This window comes from Aulonocara sp. 'chitande type north' Nkhata Bay, linkage group LG1 (assembly GCF_057382095.1).
Source record: "Aulonocara sp. 'chitande type north' Nkhata Bay isolate Kocher_YH1m ecotype deep benthic linkage group LG1, A_spYH_male_GT1.1, whole genome shotgun sequence".
Taxonomy (NCBI): Eukaryota; Metazoa; Chordata; class Actinopteri; order Cichliformes; family Cichlidae; genus Aulonocara; species Aulonocara sp. 'chitande type north' Nkhata Bay.
Genome location: NC_141344.1, coordinates 6,684,191 through 6,703,778, shown reverse-complemented (window position 1 = coordinate 6,703,778; position 19,588 = coordinate 6,684,191). Strand labels below are relative to the sequence as shown.

Genomic DNA, 19,588 nt, shown 5'->3' with positions numbered 1-19,588 from the left:
AGGGATGCATTTGACATATGTTTCACATATGGCCAACAAGTTACTTATAGCAGTTTAAATACGAGCAATCAGTTTTTGGCAAATACCGGAAATCAGTTTTTGGCAGACAATCACTTTTTGGCACAACACCGGGACGGATTTTCTCCTGTCACTTTCTCGTCATCCCTGACGTGCTCTCCGTTGTTTTTTACCTGCTAATTTTAGCATCACACGGCACAGCTTCTGTATCACGTGGTATAAGGCTCCGCCCTTGTCATTTGTTGAGCAGGAAGAGTGAGCGCTTGTTTTCATGCAGATTACGTCCCGGATCAAAATGAGGTACAATCGTCGTCTCTCTTTTTCTTTTTCTTTTTTTTAATCGTTGTCATTTGGAAATGAGATCGCACATAAGTATGAATCGAGATCGCGATTTTCTAACGATTAATCGTGCATCCCTATTATTTACACATCACTGTTATGCTAGAAATGCGAGTAGCAGCTGTACTTGAGAGACGTAGATCAAAAATCCACCTCCGGGTCATTTTAACAGAGAATGGAATGAGGAAGGAGATGAGGTTTACAACTGATTCTATCTGACACCAGGTGCCAGATGTATAAGTGACATTTTTAATTGGCAATAAAAACAGCCAATAGTCTCCTTCTGTAGTGTTTATCCTGATTATAATTACACATCTGAGATAAAACACAAAATAAAGCCACAGTAATATATATGAACTAATATCAATCCAGATCCTTAAAATCATTCACTTCAGTTGGTGGTATTATGACAAAGTGGAAGTGCCTGGGAACGACAGCATTTCAGCCACAAACTGGTACAGTACATAAAATCTCAGAGCCAGATCAGCAAATGTTGAGGAACACAGTGTGCCAACTTTCTGCAGAGTCCATCGCTACAGACCTCCAAACCTCATGTGGCCTTCAGATTAGCTCAAGAACACTGCACAGAGAGCTTTATGGAATACGTTTCCATGGCCAAGCAGCTGCATCCACACCTTACATCAAGAAATGCAATGCAAAGCACTGGATGCTGTGGAGCAAAGACTCAGTGCAGAAGTGTTCTGTAGCGTGACAAATTACATGTTTGTCCCGTGTTTGGCGGTTGCCAGTACAACAGTACTTGACTGCAATGTGCCAGGTGTAAAGGTTGGTGGAGGGGGTATCCAGTCTTTAGGTCTGACGTCATTAGCTGCGTTTGGGCCCAAACTATGCTGCAGGTCCCCAAGTCAAATGATCACTGCGGCATCACTGAGAGTTGAATAACTGTCTAAATTCTTTCATCTGTAATAAAATGATCAGTGTTGCTGCTCTACCAGGTGTGAAAATTAAGTTTAACATCCAGGCATCCATGAAAACAGAATTTATGAAATTTAACAGAGTTAGAAGTTAGCTCGCTAGTTTCCATCTAATATAATATAGCATGTTCTGACTGAGGGATCTCTGAAATAAATTAAGACGTACAGCTCTGTTACTACTTCTGACATAAATTAAGCCAGGAAAGTAAACAGCAGTGAGGTTTTATAGGGTTACTGAAGTTTGGCTAGCTGGTATATAATGTGATTACTAGTAACACAGCTAGTTTTGCTATGTTAGCAAAATATAAACAGTGAAGCAGGAGGATGAACGCTAACATTTTTCCACTTGATTAAAGTTAACGTGAGGGTTCCCGATGGTTAGGAACAAATGCAATCGCATGGCAGGATGCAAACGGACCAAACTACAGTCAGGAGAACAACTGAGATAATCCATCCACAATATGAGGTTAGTCATTAATATACTGCCTGGGCTGTAGTTACAGCGTAAGGTTTTAAAAACTGAGCTTTAAAATGATTAGCGGTAATAAAACCCAGAGGCCAACAGTTATCACTGACTGTTTTTAGGGGATTGTTGAGATTTAATAGAACAAAATGCAAAGCATTAAAACATGTTAAAAACACAACAGCCTTCTTAAACGCAGAGTAGTTTGGGCCCGGAAGCAGGATTCATCACATCATCACAAGACCGGATTATGGTGTATGTTTGTTTTGAGTAGTTAGGTGATTCTCACAAGAAGGCAACAGCAAGGAGAACTTCAGGGTTTCCAATGCTTTCATATATATTTCAGGATGTCAGTTTGAGGTCTTGTTGGTAGAGTTAAGACCACATCTGAGGAGGCACAAAAGTCATTGCGAGGAGACCACTGAACCAGAGTTTAGCTGGGATAAAATTGTGTATTCGGTACTGGTGTGCCAGTTTTGCCCTGTGAAACTACACGGTTGGTGTAAATGAGTCAAAGTTCAAAAAATATTTTAAAATGAACACAAAATATTCGCTTAAATTTTACGCAGTGTGTAAAGGCCTCAGTCTGAGAAAGATTTATAACTTGAACAAATGTAACTTCTATCAATTAGGGCAAATCTCTTTTAATATGAAATCATTGGAGCAATAAACAGGAATGTGTAGCAAGATGGATAGTTCATACCATAAAATACACTTATTTACACTTGTCCCAAAAAGCAAGCAAACAAAAACGTTTAATGTGGAAGACAATTTATAAAATAATTGGTTAAATCTAATCGATCTTGTCTCTTAACTTCAAGAAAGAAAGAAAAAACAAAACAACAAACAATAGTTTTAAATGTGACTCTGTTTGGCACTCACAGCCCACATCCTTGTCTTTTTAACAAAGACGTGAATCCACCAGAAGCAGTGTTTGCACAGTTCTACTGTAGACTATTGATTTAGGATGGACCTCGATTTGCAACCATATCCAGCTCTTCCAAGTTAAACTTTGCAAGTCAAGTGTAAATACACCTGATACCTCAACCCCGCCAATGTACAACATGTTTTTTTTACTGTGTGTTGCAGGGGGGAAAAAATGCTGACTTGTCAGTTAATTTTGGTGTCAAAGTATTAGATATAACAGGAACTACAAAGTCAAAATATGAGTGAATATTTAAAATAAAAATGCAAGTCGTCAGTGCTAGTGTCCCAGAAGGTTCAATCCTTATGTGAAACATTATATGAATATTCCGTATGTGGAGATGCCCAATCTGCTAGGTTATTTCAAAAGTATTTTCTTTACCTGCGAGCTGTCCAGGGAATCATCCACAGCTGCACTGTCTGGAGTGTAAACAGTCATCATCTCTGGTAGTGCAAGTTCCTCGGGCTCCATGCCTCGTCCAGGTTGGTGTGTCTCCCGGGAAGATGTCTCTTCTCCACAAAGACTGTTAAATGATTCCTGGGAAGAAGAACGGTTTGTGCAGTTTGTAGGCACGCTCAGTCTGTTTTCACTCCTCCCTATTCTTCCACTACCTGCTCTAAGGTTTACACTCCTCCCACCTCCTACAGGACCCGTAGGAGGCCTGTCAAGCGGTGTGGAAGGATCGCTATAACTGGGACTATTGTACTGCTGAAAAGGCACTCTGGAGGAGACGTGGGGGTAATCCTGCTTCACGTTCCTTACGTCAGGAACGGAGGAGCTCATCCGATTGTGGTCAAGCTGGACAGCCAACTTGTTTAAGGGATCCTTGCCCCGCTTGAAATGTGGCAGCATCTTCTGCCGGAGATGCTGCATCATGCCTGGCTTCTTCTCCATGATGGATGCAAGGTTTAGTCTGTGTCTAAGATTTGGACATCACTGGCACCTATTGTGAAAAAAAGAGAATGAGAGGAGTCAGTCATTGAAGCATATCTGTAGCTAAGCTCAAACTGCATTTAGTACATTTCATCAACTACAGGAACAAATAATCACAAGGATTAAAACACATTAAAGAACAAAATGCACAGTGAATTACTGTAATCATTTCTATAAAGATTTGGTGGCGATCTTTAATGTCAAATATTCAAATATACAGCTTTAAGCTTACAGCATCTTGTCTTTAAAATAAAGACAAGATGATAGTTTATTAAATTTTAATGACATTTGCAGATTGTTTCGGTGAAGTTTAATAAACTCCTTGCTATCTAAAATATAACAGGACACCGGAGTATATTCTCGAGCATCTCACACTTCTGATAATCAGCTGTCTGCTTGACGTTTATTCAGCTGTGTAAAAACTAGAACTTTAATCTCAGCCAAACCGATTTACTCAGGAACAAATAAAATACTACAAAAAAAAGCCAAACAATAACATTTTTAAGTTATCTAAGTGACTTATATATATTTAACCTGAGTAGCGAAAGACAGCGGTGGATTTGAAAACAATTTGCGGGGAGTCCGGTGTTCTCACGGGTTCTAGTGAGCCTGGCCCCCGGCTAGCTATCGAGCTAGTGACTAACAGACCTCTTCGAAAACGTCGGAGCGCTTTTGAAAATATGTGGTGTCTTGATAAACTGAGCAGATATTTGAGGTTTACACAGCTACATTCTCGCCTGAAAATATGTTAAACGTTTATTTTGTGACCCAGAAAGAATAATAAGAGTAATATTAAAACTAACTAGCTGCCGCCATTGTTGACAACTGAGCTGGGCTGCGCTATGAATTCTGGGACAAAGCTCCTTCTTCTTCGGGGTTTAACGGCAGCTGGCATCCTTGTACATGCAGTGCTGCCATCTTCTGTTTCAGTCTGTTATTACACTCTTAAATCCTACTACTTATTCCTGCGTCTTTTGTGATCTTACAAAGCTTCAAACGACGCGTCGACGATTTTGATAGTCGACGTAATCGTGACTAGTCGACTAATCGTGGCAGCCCTAATACACACATTATCTATCAGAGGCCTTTAGTGCCATAAAATATGCTTATAATGGTGACCCAGAAATTAAACAACCTGCAGCAATTATATAACAGAAGAGGAAGCTGGAACAACTGCAATTAATAATGCAAACTCACGTGTGCACTCCAATATAATGTTGACAAAGAGGGGCTTTTTAACACAGAAATTTAGTCTACTCAAATGCTGTGAGTTACAAATAATGTTAATATGTTTTCTTTTGTTCATGGGTGCAGAGACAAGGCACTGCATCTAACAAAAACACATGCAAATAGACACAATACACTGTAGTAACAATACCTTTATAACTTGTGTTCATTTTGCTTACTTCTTTCTTTAATTACTTCATTCATGCATTTATCTGTTCATCGTTTCATTTATTGTGTTGATTTAATTTCCATACTCTCTTGGCTCCCCATTCTAACAATACATTATGAGCAGGTGCACAGAAACAAAGTTGGGCACAGGCACACACACACACACTTACTTGTTTGCCTCATCTTTGTCTACATGTCATATTCCATGTGACTTAACGACTTATTTTTTCAGATATCTGTGTCTGTTATTTCATTTAAGGGAAATTATAACATTATATTATAATAATGCATTAGGGAAAAAAGAAAGAAGAAAAAAAAAAAAAGAAGAAATCATCAAATCATGCAAAGTCAGTTTTGCCAGTAAAATGATTGTTATGAGCTCACTTCCACTGACCAGGTCTCTCTGCTATCAGGAAGAAATCTCTTGGGAAATTAAAAGGTCAAAGGACAATACCTTAACAATACACAAGTCTTTGAACAGAAAGCAGGCATACTTTTTGTGGTGTGCATTTACCGGTAAATTTAGAATTTTGCCACTCCTTTTTTCAGCCTCATGAAAACAATCTAGTCATTAGATTCACTGCAGAAAAAAAAAAGTAGAAAAAACAGTTTACAGATGTAGGTTAATATTGCACGTCAAGATTTTTTAAATGCTTCTCGGAATAAAAGGAAGTAGACAAAAATAATTTCAACTATAAATAAAGCCCCATCTATCATAGTCACACCTCTAACTGAAGACGACAACTATTCTCACCCGGAAGGAGACTATTCTGACAGCTTTACATTACAGCTCGGCTGTATATCTTTTGGAGGGCCGACTTCAGCTACTACATAGTTTTTTTTAATAGCTTGTTCCTGTATGAATGAGTGTGTGTGTGTGTCTCATCTGTCATTCATTTACAGGTTAGCCACTGCAAACTTACAGCTTTTTTGAAGAAACAAAGACAGGGAAGACAAAGCACAGAATGCATACTGTGATGTGTCATTCATGCTTAAGCTCTAAATGATCAATTAAATATATAAAAAAAAAAGAAACATTACCAGCCCTTTGCTTCTGACAAAACCTGATAATCCTCTTAGCAGCTTCTCACTTTGTATTGTCATCAACTGCGGCCAACGACCTGTCATGCTATCAGCAGGTAAAGGGAAGTGTAGGGTGAGAGGCGGAGATGGCAGACGTCATATTATTATGGAGGATGTAATCTCAGGCATCGACAGCAAAGCAAAACATATTCATGGAACATGAATAGAAGATGTTAAATATCATAAGAGGTTATCATTTCCACAAGAATGTTTCCTACTGGTTAGCTGAAGTTGTTTCTCCAGGTATTAGACTACAACAACTCATTTTTATTGTTTGTCACCTGCCTGGCTATGAGAAAATTGAACCAGAAAAGCATGAGTCCTTGATGGCAGCTTGACAGCAGCTGGGACGTATATCTCCCACAGGTAGTAAGCAGAGCGTGATCATAATGGAGGTATGTTTTTGTAGGCCAAAAATATGCATTATGTTTTTGACTTTTACTTTCACCTCTCCCCTTTTCAAACCACACACAAGAGGAAGAAAGCCAACAGACTATTTAAGGAAATGCTCTATAGTTTGTGTAGGGATTCCAAACTTGCTGCTCTTATCAATATACACTAGATCTAACAAAGAACCGAAATATTATGTTTAGAGTTGAAACAGTTGTTCGCACTTACATTCCATATCGCAATCACTCAACACCATAACATCATGTTATCAAAAAGCTTAGCTTCAGATTATTTATGATCATCTAATCTCTAGAATTAAGTCATGCAATTGAAACACTGAGACTGGAACTGCCCAGTCAGTGACTCTTATCCAATTTGTTCTAGACATGTGTGAAATCTGGTTTCTTCCTCCAACTTCAGAAATAACATATTGTGTTTGTGATACGTTCAATAGTTCTACTCCTTGCATTTATAAAAATCAACACAGTATGTTAAAAGGTCTCATGCCATCTTACTTTCCTCTAGCAAATTTGCATGTGTGCGTCTCAATTGTCGGTCAAAAGTCTGCCAGAGGCATCCCCTTGCCTTATGTTCAGCAACACGTATATCACTGAGTGTGCATCTGTTTACTCAACACCAGTGGGCGTATGTTCTCCTCAACTTAGATTATCAGTTTTATTTCCTTCAGTGCAGGAAATAATTATGGGATCCCCTGCTGAATTTAGTTTATGTTCACTTGCAAAGAATTAAACATGCACGACCGTGGGTGACCATGGCTCAGGGGATTGGGAAGCTCATCTGTAACCGGAAGGTTGCCAGTTCGATCCCCCTGTTCTTTCTGTTCTGGTCGTTGTGTCCTTGGGCAAGACAAGGCCAACAGAGGGCCTTGTCAGAGGGGCCGATGGCGCGATATGGCAGCCTCGCTTCTGTCAGTCTACCCCAGGGCAGCTGTGGCTACAACTGTAACTGCCTCCACCAGTGTGTGAATGTGAGAGTGAATGAATAGTGGAATTGTAAAGCGCTTTGGGTGCCTAGAAAAGCGCTATATAAATGCAATCCATTATTATTATTATTACTCGTTTTTATGGTAGTTTAAAATTTAGAAAGAGAGATAATCAACTAAAAATACTTCTCCCAAAAAAAACACATTACATAAAAGTTGATTTGCATGTCACTGATAATGACTAAGTATTAGATCCCCAAACAAAACATGGCTTAGTACTTAGTGGAAAAGCCCTTGTTGGCAAGCACAGCGGTAAGACTGCTCTCGATGCTGGTCACCAGGTTTCCACCCATCTCAGGAAAGATATAACCACTCCTCTTTACAAAAACTCTCAATCTTTAAGGTTTCTTGTCTGCCACTTAGCAACTCTCTCCACAGATTTCCACAGCTACTAGGCCACTGCAGTGACCTTAATTTTCTTCTTTAGCCTCTCCTTTATTGCCATGGTATGTTTTGGGTCATCGTCAAGCTGGAAGACCCACAATAGAGCTTCAGTATTCTGGCTGAATCCAATATTTTACAGTACATGACCCAGTCCATTTGCCCCTCAATGCAGTTAAAGTTGTCATGTAGCCTTAGTAGAAAATTAGGCCGAAAGCATAACATTCTTTGGGTCTTTGATCTTGCCCATTGTGCTGGATAAGTTGGAATGGAAGAAATTGATTCTGTAGACACATAACTAAATGCTATCAGGAGTATTTGGAACTACAGTAACTGACTGATTAATTGTAATCTGTGTCTCACGTGGGCACACACTAGCAAGCACCTGAAGGGACCATATAATGTAAGATTATACCCTACTTTATATTGCACAATGGGAAATCCAAAGTTCAAACAAAGCAGTAAATGAGAAGTGTTTGAAATACATAAAACTGTATTTATCTAATGATAGTCACAGCAAGTTTCATGACGTTGAAGCAAGGTGGTTTTTCATTTGATTAATTTATACACCTAAAGGCGCTGTCACTGTTGACTGTAGTTTGAAGTCTTTGCTTTAGCTACAGATAAACTTAGCTGTGAGCGACAGAAACGCACTGTGAACTAACTCAGTCATTTCAATCTTTTAAGAAGAAAATACACAATATGTCAGTTCGTGTTTACAGCTCGTTTCCACTGCCCTCAGGGACCAAAGTTGGGATTATCAGGTCTGATTATCGCCCAAATTTTTGGCCACAGAATGGCACGTAGCAGGAAACAGTCCATTTCAGACACGGCATTACTAGTAGAAATACTCCATTTGGTGAGTGTGCTGCCTGTACAGAATATGAGGAAGGTAGATCACATTATGGCCACTCACTGTGGTAACTTTCCAGTAAATTCACATCATATGGACTTTTCAATCCACTTTTTCAATTCAATTGACATTTTGAATTCACTACATGTATGAAGATTTTTTTAAAATCATAACTTTAAATACTAAATATTCCAGATGGTCCTCTTTCAAAAAACAGGAACCTGGAATGATATATGTCGCATTACTGCTTTATTGGTCATCACAGACCAACCGATTAACGTGCATGACTGCCAACAGGGCTGATAGCCTGCATCACTTTCACGTCACTGCATTTTATTGGCAGGATGTTTCACTACAAAGCCTAAGTTAGAATATCAGCTAATTTCAGGATCAAACTTCATCTCGAGCAAAATTATTAATGGAATCAAAGGAGATTTCAAGAGCGTGATGGGCTTAAAAGAGTAATGGGAGAAAAAGACCATGTGTGCAGAACATTGCAATGTAGGGCATTGATCATGTGATTTGACTCGAAAATGGTGTTAGTGTAACTTAGGGCATGAATTAAGTATAGTTTCAAAAACACAACAACTGCAATGATTTACACAAACCCACTTTTTTCCAAATACACAACAGAATACAACATGTCAAATTTTTAAACAGTAAAAATGCAGGAAGAGAAGAAAAATAAATTATACTTGAGTTTGGCAGCTAACAATCTCCAGAAAGTTTGGAGTTCCCTCTGTAAACATCTTTTTTGTTATACTTGTCCCAACTTTTTTTGAGGTTATATATTGTTGCCATTAAATTCAAAATCACCTTAGTTTGAATAAAAACAGTATATTTTCTCAGGTTTTTCTCAGGTGTAATAAATTTCAGTGTCCCATCTTTTTGGAATTGGGGCTGTAAAGAAGCCCCCAAAAAGCTATAATCATGCTCAACAGAGCAGGATACGACATAGCTTTCAACTGACAGTCCAGCCACTGTTACCACTGGAAAACAGCAAATCATTAGAAATTTTTTAAAAAAAAGATGAGGCCCACTTCTTCATTTGGCAAGAATAGACTCTGATGAAAGGCAAGATGCTTCATCAGAATAGGGGGGATTTTTGTACTATGAAAAGTTTCTCAGAAGACTATTGAAGAATTTTTCTTACATTTCACAGCCACCCTGCAGGATCCAGAAGGCTGGTTGGTTGTATGGGCTAAAATACATGTATGTATAACTAAAGTAAGGCTAACCGCATGATGCAAAAAACTAAGGCTCGGTCCTGAATCAATATGCCCTTCCTAAATAAATAAATATATAAATAAATAAAAAGATATTGGATAATGTACTGTACTTTACAGTTCCTAATTTGTGCAGTATAAAGTTCCAACAAAGTAATAAATGAGAAGTGGCTGAAATACATAAACCATTATTTACCTCATGACAGTCATGGTAAGTATCATGACCTTTGAAGTAAGGTGGTTTTGTTATTTGATTCATTTATACAGTATGGGCACTGTCACCGTTGACTGTAGTTTGAAGACCTGATGTCTCATTGATAATTAGCTGCAGATCAGCTCAGCTGTGAGCTCTAAAAACCAACTTGGGAGGAGGGGGGGGGTTCCTGTTTCCCCACCATCAGAAACATACTGGTCAAGTCTGCAGTCATTGTGCCCTTGATTAATGCTCTGGCAAATCACTAATCCTTCTTTACACATTAGATGGAGCTTACAAAAAGGAGATTTATTTATTTATTAAAAAAATAAATCTAATCAGAGGATTGGAAAGTAATTGGAGGACACACCTGCATGAATTAAAAAAAAAAAAGTCTAGCAAGCACTTTAAGGCACCATATAGTTATACTGCACAAATAAGGAGCTCCAAAGTTCAAGCAAAGTAGTACATGTGAAGTGGCTGAAATACATAAACCATTATTTACCTTATGATAGTCACAGTGAGGTGTCATTTCTTTAATTTCACTAGATTTTTATGCTTAAACATGCAAATTCAGTAGTTATTGTATATTCATCTGCATGAATTTCCAACAGACAAAGTATAGCAAATTAAACGCCTAAATGCACATTTTGAACATTTTCTTTTCACTATCCTAAAATGTTACGGAGCAAGTACATGGGGAAAAAAATCCACTCTTTCTGCCTGCCATGTCTCACCAAGTTAAAGCTTGTATTGCCTATCCTTGTACAACACATCATTAGAGCCAGAACAGTCAGGGTCCACATGAAGGCTTTTGCACGAAGCCAGCTCAGTTCAAGGACATGCTGAGGCCAACTGTCCATCATACAGATAAACATGTCCCAAAACCTTCCTCACCAGCCTCCTTTTAAGTCACTTTTTTGACTATATTAGATAGCGAGACATTCAGCAAGATTGCTTAAAAAACTGTTCTAGATCGCAATAAACAGGAAATAAACAGGCAATGGTTTAAGGTCGCATTGTTAAACAAACCTGAAAGTGGGTACATGTACGTGAAAGCACTTTTACTGTCCATGAAAAAACCCTTTGCAATATGACTAATGCCAAGGTGTGTATGAAAATCATCCTTTGATACTAGTACGTACTAGAAAGGCATCCTGTCTGATTGGCATGATTTCTTATACAAAAGGGATCACTCAGTGTTAGTACAAAAGCTAAAGCAAGCTCACACATGCATCAGTGGTTGCAAGAAAAGCATGCACAACTGCACACAGTGCATTCTGTCTCCCATTTCAAAATGAGGACGCCGCTGTTTGAAGGAAAAAAAAAACAGATTTTATGAAAAGCCCGACAGTACACAAATAACTGATGATGTTGTTTTATAATGATCCCGGGTTAATCCGTTGTTAAACATTAAAGTACTCTGGCTGAATGGGTCTTCTAAATATTAGAGATGTAGAGATCTGACCAGGCAATGATTTACTGAAGCAGATAAACAACAAAGGCTTCTGTCAATTTTGAAATGTTCTGCATACAAGTTCTTATCCTGAAAGCAAGCTCCTTAGAAATTACAGGAAATTGTGCTCTCATTTTTAAAATATTTATCATGTACAGACCTCTGACAAAATAAAGGAAATAATCTGTTACGCTGTAGGGGTAATTTTTTGGCAAGGTTTTGATCCACCTCTCCCATAAGAGCTGAAGCCTAAACACAAACCAAATTTCTGACTAATTAACATTATCCTGAGGAAATAATTCAATTCCCCCACTCCACGACACAACTCAATGAATGGTTTGGAGAGTATGACATGAGGAAATCAGATCGTCAGATCTCAATCCATTTTAGCACCTGTGGGAGATTTTGTACTAAAATGACAGTGAAGACACTGTATTGACAGTGTTAATCACAAATACTAGATATACTTTAGAAGAAAGTTGCTCAGTCTTTAAAGCAGAGATCCAGAGACTTGGAACACAAAACCTGCACTAAACCTCTTCCTGCAGAATGTGGTGCCCCTTAGCAAGACACTTTCAGTTTCCCTTAATTTACCACCCCCATTCCCTCTGTGTGTATACGTTCTAAAGTACTGATGCAAGTTACAAAAGGTCACATCCATCAATGCTCTTTGAAGCCTCTAATGCTTTTTTCTTCCCTTCAGCTGATGTGTTGTGTTGAGTAACTGCATCACGGACGTCTCTTGCTGAACAGGACAAGCTATTTCCTGAAACGAGTCTATTTCACAGTTTGTGGTTCCTATGCTTTAATATGAGGCAAGACAGTGACTGCAGAAAATACAGACAAAACGACAAAAAAAACATTTACAGATTCAGTAGACTACATTTCAGACATATAATAGTCAACATAAAAGCTGAAAGCTTAAGTATTGTTACTATGTATACTAACCATAAAGATGTATGTCGGTCTACAGCAGTTAAGCCGGTATGAACCTAGTAAGTTTTCGAAATTCAATCAGCGTTGGTAAAATGTCATCAACAACAGTATTCTTCATATAGTGCATTTTATATGCAAGCCTTTACCATGTAGCTCCATGCAAGACACTATGTAACCATCCGTGTCACCCTGACAACATGAGGCTTGTCCAGCAGCGTCTTGCAGGAGCACTGGGAGGTGACCATGATTCATTAAAAGTACCACTGAAACCATTTCTTCCTTGATATCAATGCCGAACTGATGAAAATGTTATCTCTCTATTAAAAATCATTTAAAATGAAATGTAACAACATGTTTCAATTCGTGAGAAAGAACAAACATTTAATTGTCAGATGCTTGAAAGGAGTTCTCTGTTACCCTTCTTTAAAGACTCATAAACTAAAGATTCCCACGTGGCAAACTGACAGCTCGAAGGTGACTTCTCATCTGACCACCAGGAGTAATGTTGCCGGACAGGAAGAAGGCTCACCTGACTAGCCGCACCTCGAAGACCCCAGCAGGTAACTTTCTGCTTCTCGCCAGGAAAAGAGAATAACAGGAAAAACAGAAAGTCATATTTACCTGTTTTTCCCCGCCCGCTGCTGGAAACCTCCAAGGTATTTATCCTTATTCAACTCATTTCAGTGTAGCTGGAATTACAAAACAGCAACAGTTGTGCACATCGATTGCAATTTCTGGCTCTGACACACTTCCTCCTCCTCCTCTCCCTTTTAGCATCAAATATCAGCTATGACACAACAAAGCGTCTTATGGGCTCTTCAAAATAAAAGCTCTTCCGAGGACCGCGTGCACTGTCCATCTGCACATTAAAGGAGAATGAAATACATAACCTGAAAAAAAATACATGGGTATTTTGAAACATATTTTTACAGAGGTTATCTGCATTTCTGTAAGTTTTAAAGTATTTGTCTTCAGCAGTGAAACATATTGAATGTCATTTTACATTCGTTTTGTTCGTGTCACACACCCCGAAATCACTCAAATAAAATGTGGTTATGGCTGTGGTTAAGTGTGTCAAAACATTTGTTGAAATGCCTTCAGATAACAGCAAAATGTATGTGCAGATATGCTCAGATGAAGATGCATTCATCTTACCGATACAGTAGGCTATAGCCACCATTAAAATTAAAATAATAATTTTTTTTGGCTAGGCTCATTGGCTAGGCAGCTTTTTGTGGATCTTAAACTAATCCTTCCCTCAAACATCTGTTTGCTCTCATAATTCTCATTAACCTTGGCACATTTAATCCGTCCCTCGTCCACCCCCGAGTAACTGACGTCGTTGCCCATTGTGGATTTCTCTGAGCTAAAAGGAAAAAAAGCTGCACACTTCTCATATGACTACTCTGTTCATTTACTCGTTTCATATTAACTGAATCGTTTTACCTTTTTAAAATCACAGTCATAACAGTCTCACTTTCAACTGCTATTTAATTGGCATAATGTAGTTATTCAACAAAGACGAAATATTAACATTAAGTGGGGGCGATCGTGGCTCAAGAGTTGGCAGTTCGTCTTGTGATCGAAGGTTGCCGGTTCGAGCCCCGGCTCGGACAGTTTCGGTCGTTGTGTTCTTGGGCAAGAACTACTGGTGATGGCCAGAGAGGCCGATGGCGCGATATGGCAGTCTGCCCCAGGGCAGCTGTGGCTACAACTGTAGCTTGCCTCCACCAGTGTGTTAGAGCGAATGAATAGTGGAATTGTATAAGCGCTTTGAGGGTTTCGAAAAGCGCTATATAAATGTAATCCATTATTATTAAGTACTTTACTGCTAATGTTTATGATTTTGCTATGTCTCTTGCTGCCAGCCCTAAATGCTTTTGAGCAGTTTCTTTTTTCTGTATTTTCTGTTTTCACGTCGCTGCTGCATTCCCATCAGCATCACAGCTTCTTTCACAATTGTAATTTACAATTCATTGGCCACGTGAAGCCAGGTACCAGACACATATCGGGGTGGCTGTAGCTCAGGTGGTAGAGCATGTCATCTACTGATCGGAAGGTTGGTGGTTCGACTGGCTTCCCCTAGTCTGTATGCCAAATATCCTTGGGCAAGATACTAACCAAATTGCTCTCCGATGCATCCATCGCAGTATGAATGTGTGTGAATGTTAGCTATGATGCACTAAGAAAAATGTGCTTGTGCGAATGGGTATGCATGGGTGAATGCACAAGTTGTGTAAAGCGCTTTGAGTGCTCAGATGAGTAGAAAAGCGCTATATAAGAACCAGTCCATGTAGCTATTTTATTGCTGGTGTCAAAGAAACATAGAAATAGTATCCTGTTCTAAAACCCTGCATCGTGTTTCAAAACTTTCACTTTGCTCTTTTTTTGTATCCGTCTTTCATTGCAGAGTCAAAGCTGTTACATTTTCCAGCCATGCTCTCATTCAGTGGAAGCACTGTGGTTAGTCTTTTGCAGCTTTTGCTTCTCACCACATGCGCTACCTTGTACTTACCCACATGTTGCATTTTCTCAGGTTTAATCATCTTCTGCTCAGTCATAAAGTCATTCAGTAAATTCCCATCTCTCTGGAGGTAAGATTTCTCTCAGTACAAGAATTCAATGTGTCTCTTATTGTATGGATTCAGTGCCATTAAAGTAATATTTATATTAACTGTCTTCATCCATGGTTATCTCAGATATATACAACGTATATTTAAAAAAAAAAATCTTAATCTCACAAAGACACATGGCCTTAAGTGTGTAACCATCATTAGGCACAAGTTACTTATTTAATAAAGACCAAAACAGATAAATACTCTATCAAAAGACACTGGTATAGGAGTCAAAGGTACATATATACGATAACAGATTTAAGAACAAATTCCTCTAAAGAGTTCCGCTTTGTTTTCTGATCTATGACATTGTGTTTTATCACCTAACACCATCAGCCAAGCAGGAGTTGATGTGCTGTTCAGCAGCTTTTTAAAAAGTTTCAGCAGTTTTATCTTTCTTTATAATGCATCCATTTTCCTAAATCTTTTTTACAGGGATATATATATATATATATATTAACTAATCAATAAACCTTTTCTAGAGAGGAGTTGTCTTCTTCTCACATTTATTTTGGGGGGTTTTGGGCTTTATTTGATAGTTTAACAGTGATGAGTAGACAGGAAAGAGGGGGAGAGGGTGCAAAGGTCTCCAGAGATCCGACTCGAACCCAGGCCACTGCATTTCAGCTGTAAGGCAAACAGACGCCTCCTCGACCAGTAACCTTTTTTTTTTTAAGAATTGTTTCCTAAGCTTTCTTAACAAAGCCAGTTTATCTATTTATCTAAGAAAGGATACAAATGGTTCTGTAGTGTAGGCTTTAACAACTTTGCTTGGCAAGCAAAAGGTTGCTGGTTAAATTCCAGCCAGAGACACAAATCCCCCTTGGGTTTGTACCAGGAAGGGCATCTGGCATAACACTGCCAAGTCAAATATGCAGACCTACCTGCTTTGGCGACCCCTTGTAACAAAGGAGCAGCTGAAAGTAGCTTTATCTAAGAAATTATGGGAGTTTCAGGAGACAAAGTGTGAAGGCAGGCAGATAAAACACACTGACAAAACGCTATAGTTACACCAAAAGTGATATATATTAAAGATACTATGTACAAACAATAGTGACATGTTTTGGTAGTACATATACAAGTGTCCATGGCTTTCGATTTCAAATCTGAATGAAATATTGTATAATTTTGTGCACAATATAAAAACACACACAACATAGAAAACAGTATACTGCTTTGGCTGATATAAATACGTGTTTTTATAAAGAGGAGTAACAGAAATGATGATGTGGAGGGAGTATTGCTTTCACGATGGACTCATTTAATGGTTTTAAACCCTGAGAAGATTAGAAATGAATTGGTTGACACCAAGTAACTTTACCCACTCATGAACTTTGATTTTATGCTTTGTCTCTCTTCCATCCAGCGCCACAGTGCACTGCAAATGGAAATAACTGTACTCTACTGTAACTGTACTGCATTTGGACCCAGATATTTAATCTCCAAAGCTTTAATTGTTTGTAAAAGAAGAAAATAAGATTAAATGAAGTACCACTGTAATTTCAGCTTTATCCAATCAAGAATGCTCAGACGAATGTTGCTCAACCCTTCTCAAAAAATTCAGAGTAACCAAAACAACAGCAAAAAAAAAAAAAAATTAAAGAAAATTCAACAGAACACGTCAATAAAAACCACATTTCATTTGCAGAACAGTGTCCTTCCTGTTTTTTGCCCTGGTGCAGCTTCTCGATGTAGCTCCAGGCTCTATGTCACCCAGCTGTCCATTCGGATCCGCTTGACTGTCGGACTCTCCCTGCCCTCTGACCGACTCGCAGGGAGCAAGTGGAAGTCAGGTCGCTGCTGCTCTTCCCGGTCACTGCTGCCCTCGTGAGAGCTGCAGGAGGAGCCAACGCTGTCAGAAGGGGATCGCCCCATCTCTGCTCGAGCTGATGAGGAGGCAGAGGAGTGAAGATGAGGGTGAACATGTGGATGGGTCATGTACCCAGACTGGCTGAGGTGGTCGCGGGGTGGAGAGATTGGCTCAGCTTTGATGTTGATGTTATGATTGGTGCTGATGGAGAGAGTGGAGCTTCCTGACCTACAGACAGAGGAAGAGAAAATTTGAGGCTGTGACTCTGGAGTGAAGATGCCATCTGGTGGTGACATGGCTGTAATCGGCCTGTAAACAGAAACGTTTTCTCTGAAAACTGTGGCTATTGAGTACATTTAATAATAATAATGTATTTAAAGTAAAAAGCGGAGATAACTGCATTTCTGTTTAAAGCTCTTTTAAACATCTACGTTACCACAGATTAAGAGGCCAGTATTGTACTTACAATTTGATTGATTTCATAGCTAGGGTAAAATGTGTCTAATAGACGTAACATATAGCAGATATGTTGATTTATAAAATAGCTTTTTATTACATACATCACCCAAAAGTACATAACTTCATGGTCTTACACAAAAGCAAAAATGTGTGATGTTTGAACCAGAATTATTATTTATTACATATTTTAGGGCAATTATCTATGTCATGGAATCTGTTATCATATATATTATATCTATGTATATATTTATACATATTTGCATTTCTCCAACTCTGTGCACGCTACTTCAGTTTACTGCACACTGTATGATCAGGTAATTTTTAACTTTATGTCAACAACACAGTATGTCTGCACAAAAAAAAAAAAACAGTGTAAAGAAATGGTTAAACATTTAATCTGTAAATCATGAAGGGAGACAGTTTAACTGTGTCAGGCTCTTACCCCATGGAGCTCAGCTGCTGTTGCTCCCATGCTGCCATTGAGCTCAGAGAGGGCCCTGCAGCAGAGTTAAAGCCTGATAACTCTCCACTGTTCAGGGAGTAATCTGACAAAGACAGAAGGAGAGAGACTAATAATAATAATAATAATAATAATAATAATAATAATGGACTGCATTTATATAGCGTTTTTCGGGACCCCTCAAAGCGCTTTACAATACCACTATTCATTCACTCTCACATTCATACACTACATGCACATCATGCCGATCAAAAAGCATTACACTTCTATAAAAAGTCAAACATTACCTTTTTTAACAACACTTGAATACAGTATAAACGCTGCACCACAACTTCTCTTACATTCTTGTTATGAGCTGCTAAGCTACCTGAAACTATTTCACTTTTAGTAATGTGCTGAAAATTTGTAAAAGTGAAACCAGAACTCACCCACTAGAGCCCTGTATTTGCCCACATGCACGGAGGCCTCTATACTCAGTTTTGTGACACAAGGTAGCTGAGAGGCTTTGAAAGTTGGTATTTTGTTGATGACTGGATTAAATCATTGTGTTTGAAAATACTTATAGTACACAACAACACAGAGAACTCTGTTGTGTAGCATTAGAAAAATATTTCAATACTATATCATTTGGCAACGATCACAGTGTTTTTAGTTAGTTAACTAACTTTAATTAGCTATTTCAGGGTGTTTTTTTATTAATATAACTGAATACAGACTGGATAGAGTGCTTTGAAAAAAATTTAAATGTTAAAGAAAATTTCAGGCCAGAAAAAAAGTAATTTCCAACTAACAGTGGGATTTCATCTGCCTTGCTAGAAGGCAGGGCTGTTATGTGCTTGGTTGTCTTAAGGGGAATCTTTACACAGTCTGCACCTGGGGCCTTGTCTGGTGTGGTAGACCACAGCATCTATGGATCTTGTACTTAGAGCTTGTTCCTGTGCTGCCATGATTAGTGCCTCTGTGATGTCTTTCAATCCAGCTTTGTCCAGACACTGGTAGGATTTCTGAATGTAAGCCACTCCTTCTATCTGCTGCAAACCGTGCACGGGCCTATCCTCCCATGATGGTTTGTCTCCTTGCACCTCTTCTTTCTCGGGTTTCTGCTGCCTAAGGTATTAACTAAGCACACGGTCAGTTGTGGCCATGTTGTTGTTGATGTTTGTTGTCTCATCCTGGACAGTGGTTTGGTTTATTTCAGAGAGATAGAAGGCAGGAGAATAAACCAGCTATACTCAGTTGAAGGGGATATGGGAGAAAGACACAGCCCATAACGGCAGTGCTCAGTGGCTGACCTTTTGCACTCATGTTGCCATGGATTAGCACACTCACACATCCATGATTCACAGTTACCACTGTGCAGCCAGTGTAGTAGTCCTGGCCAGGTCAATATAAAAAAAAAACAAAAACAAAAAAACAACACACACACACACACACACACACACACACACACACACACACACACACACTGTATAAAATCTGATCTAGACTAAAATGGTTTTATTTAACCAGAGAATGTCCTGCCAGTGTTCATAAGACTTCTTTTCATTTTCCTTGGCAAGGTTTAAGGTTGTAGTTTTGTTCCACTTGACCACAATGAGCAAAAACGCCCCATGTGAAACAATTACCCATCTCTTGTTTGATAGAAGTTGATGCTAACTGCAATTTGTGGATACTCGCGGAGACTTTTGTTGTTGTTAGTAAGGCTTTTCCTTTAC

General features: G+C 38.8%; 2 protein-coding genes across 9 annotated transcripts in view; both read right to left on the bottom strand.

Moving 5' to 3' along the window:
* The window catches only part of LOC147338593 (multiple C2 and transmembrane domain-containing protein 2-like), a 44,183-nt gene extending 30,875 nt beyond the window's left edge, over window positions 1–13,308 (bottom strand). For 4 of the 6 annotated variants that reach the window (XM_086308083.1, XM_086308249.1, XM_086308322.1 and 1 more), the window contains exons 1-2: window positions 13,151–13,308; window positions 3,062–3,623 (exon numbers count right to left, since the gene is read on the bottom strand). In XM_086308083.1, coding sequence (XP_086164209.1) covers window positions 3,062–3,574 — 513 coding nt within the window. In that variant the 5' untranslated portion in view covers window positions 3,575–3,623; window positions 13,151–13,308. Of the gene's footprint in view, window positions 1–3,061; window positions 3,624–5,522; window positions 5,685–13,150 lie in introns of those variants that run through there. The other 2 variants (XM_086308164.1, XM_086308497.1) reach the window with 2 other exon arrangements.
* Window positions 13,309–16,146: 2,838 nt separating this feature from the next.
* The window catches only part of LOC147338592 (myocyte-specific enhancer factor 2A-like), a 45,737-nt gene continuing 42,295 nt past the window's right edge, over window positions 16,147–19,588 (bottom strand). For all 3 annotated transcript variants that reach the window (XM_086307797.1, XM_086307876.1, XM_086307959.1), the window contains exons 9-10: window positions 17,856–17,958; window positions 16,147–17,182 (exon numbers count right to left, since the gene is read on the bottom strand). In XM_086307797.1, the coding sequence (XP_086163923.1) occupies window positions 16,849–17,182; window positions 17,856–17,958 (437 nt within the window). In that variant the 3' untranslated portion in view covers window positions 16,147–16,848. The remainder of the gene's footprint in view (window positions 17,183–17,855; window positions 17,959–19,588) is intronic.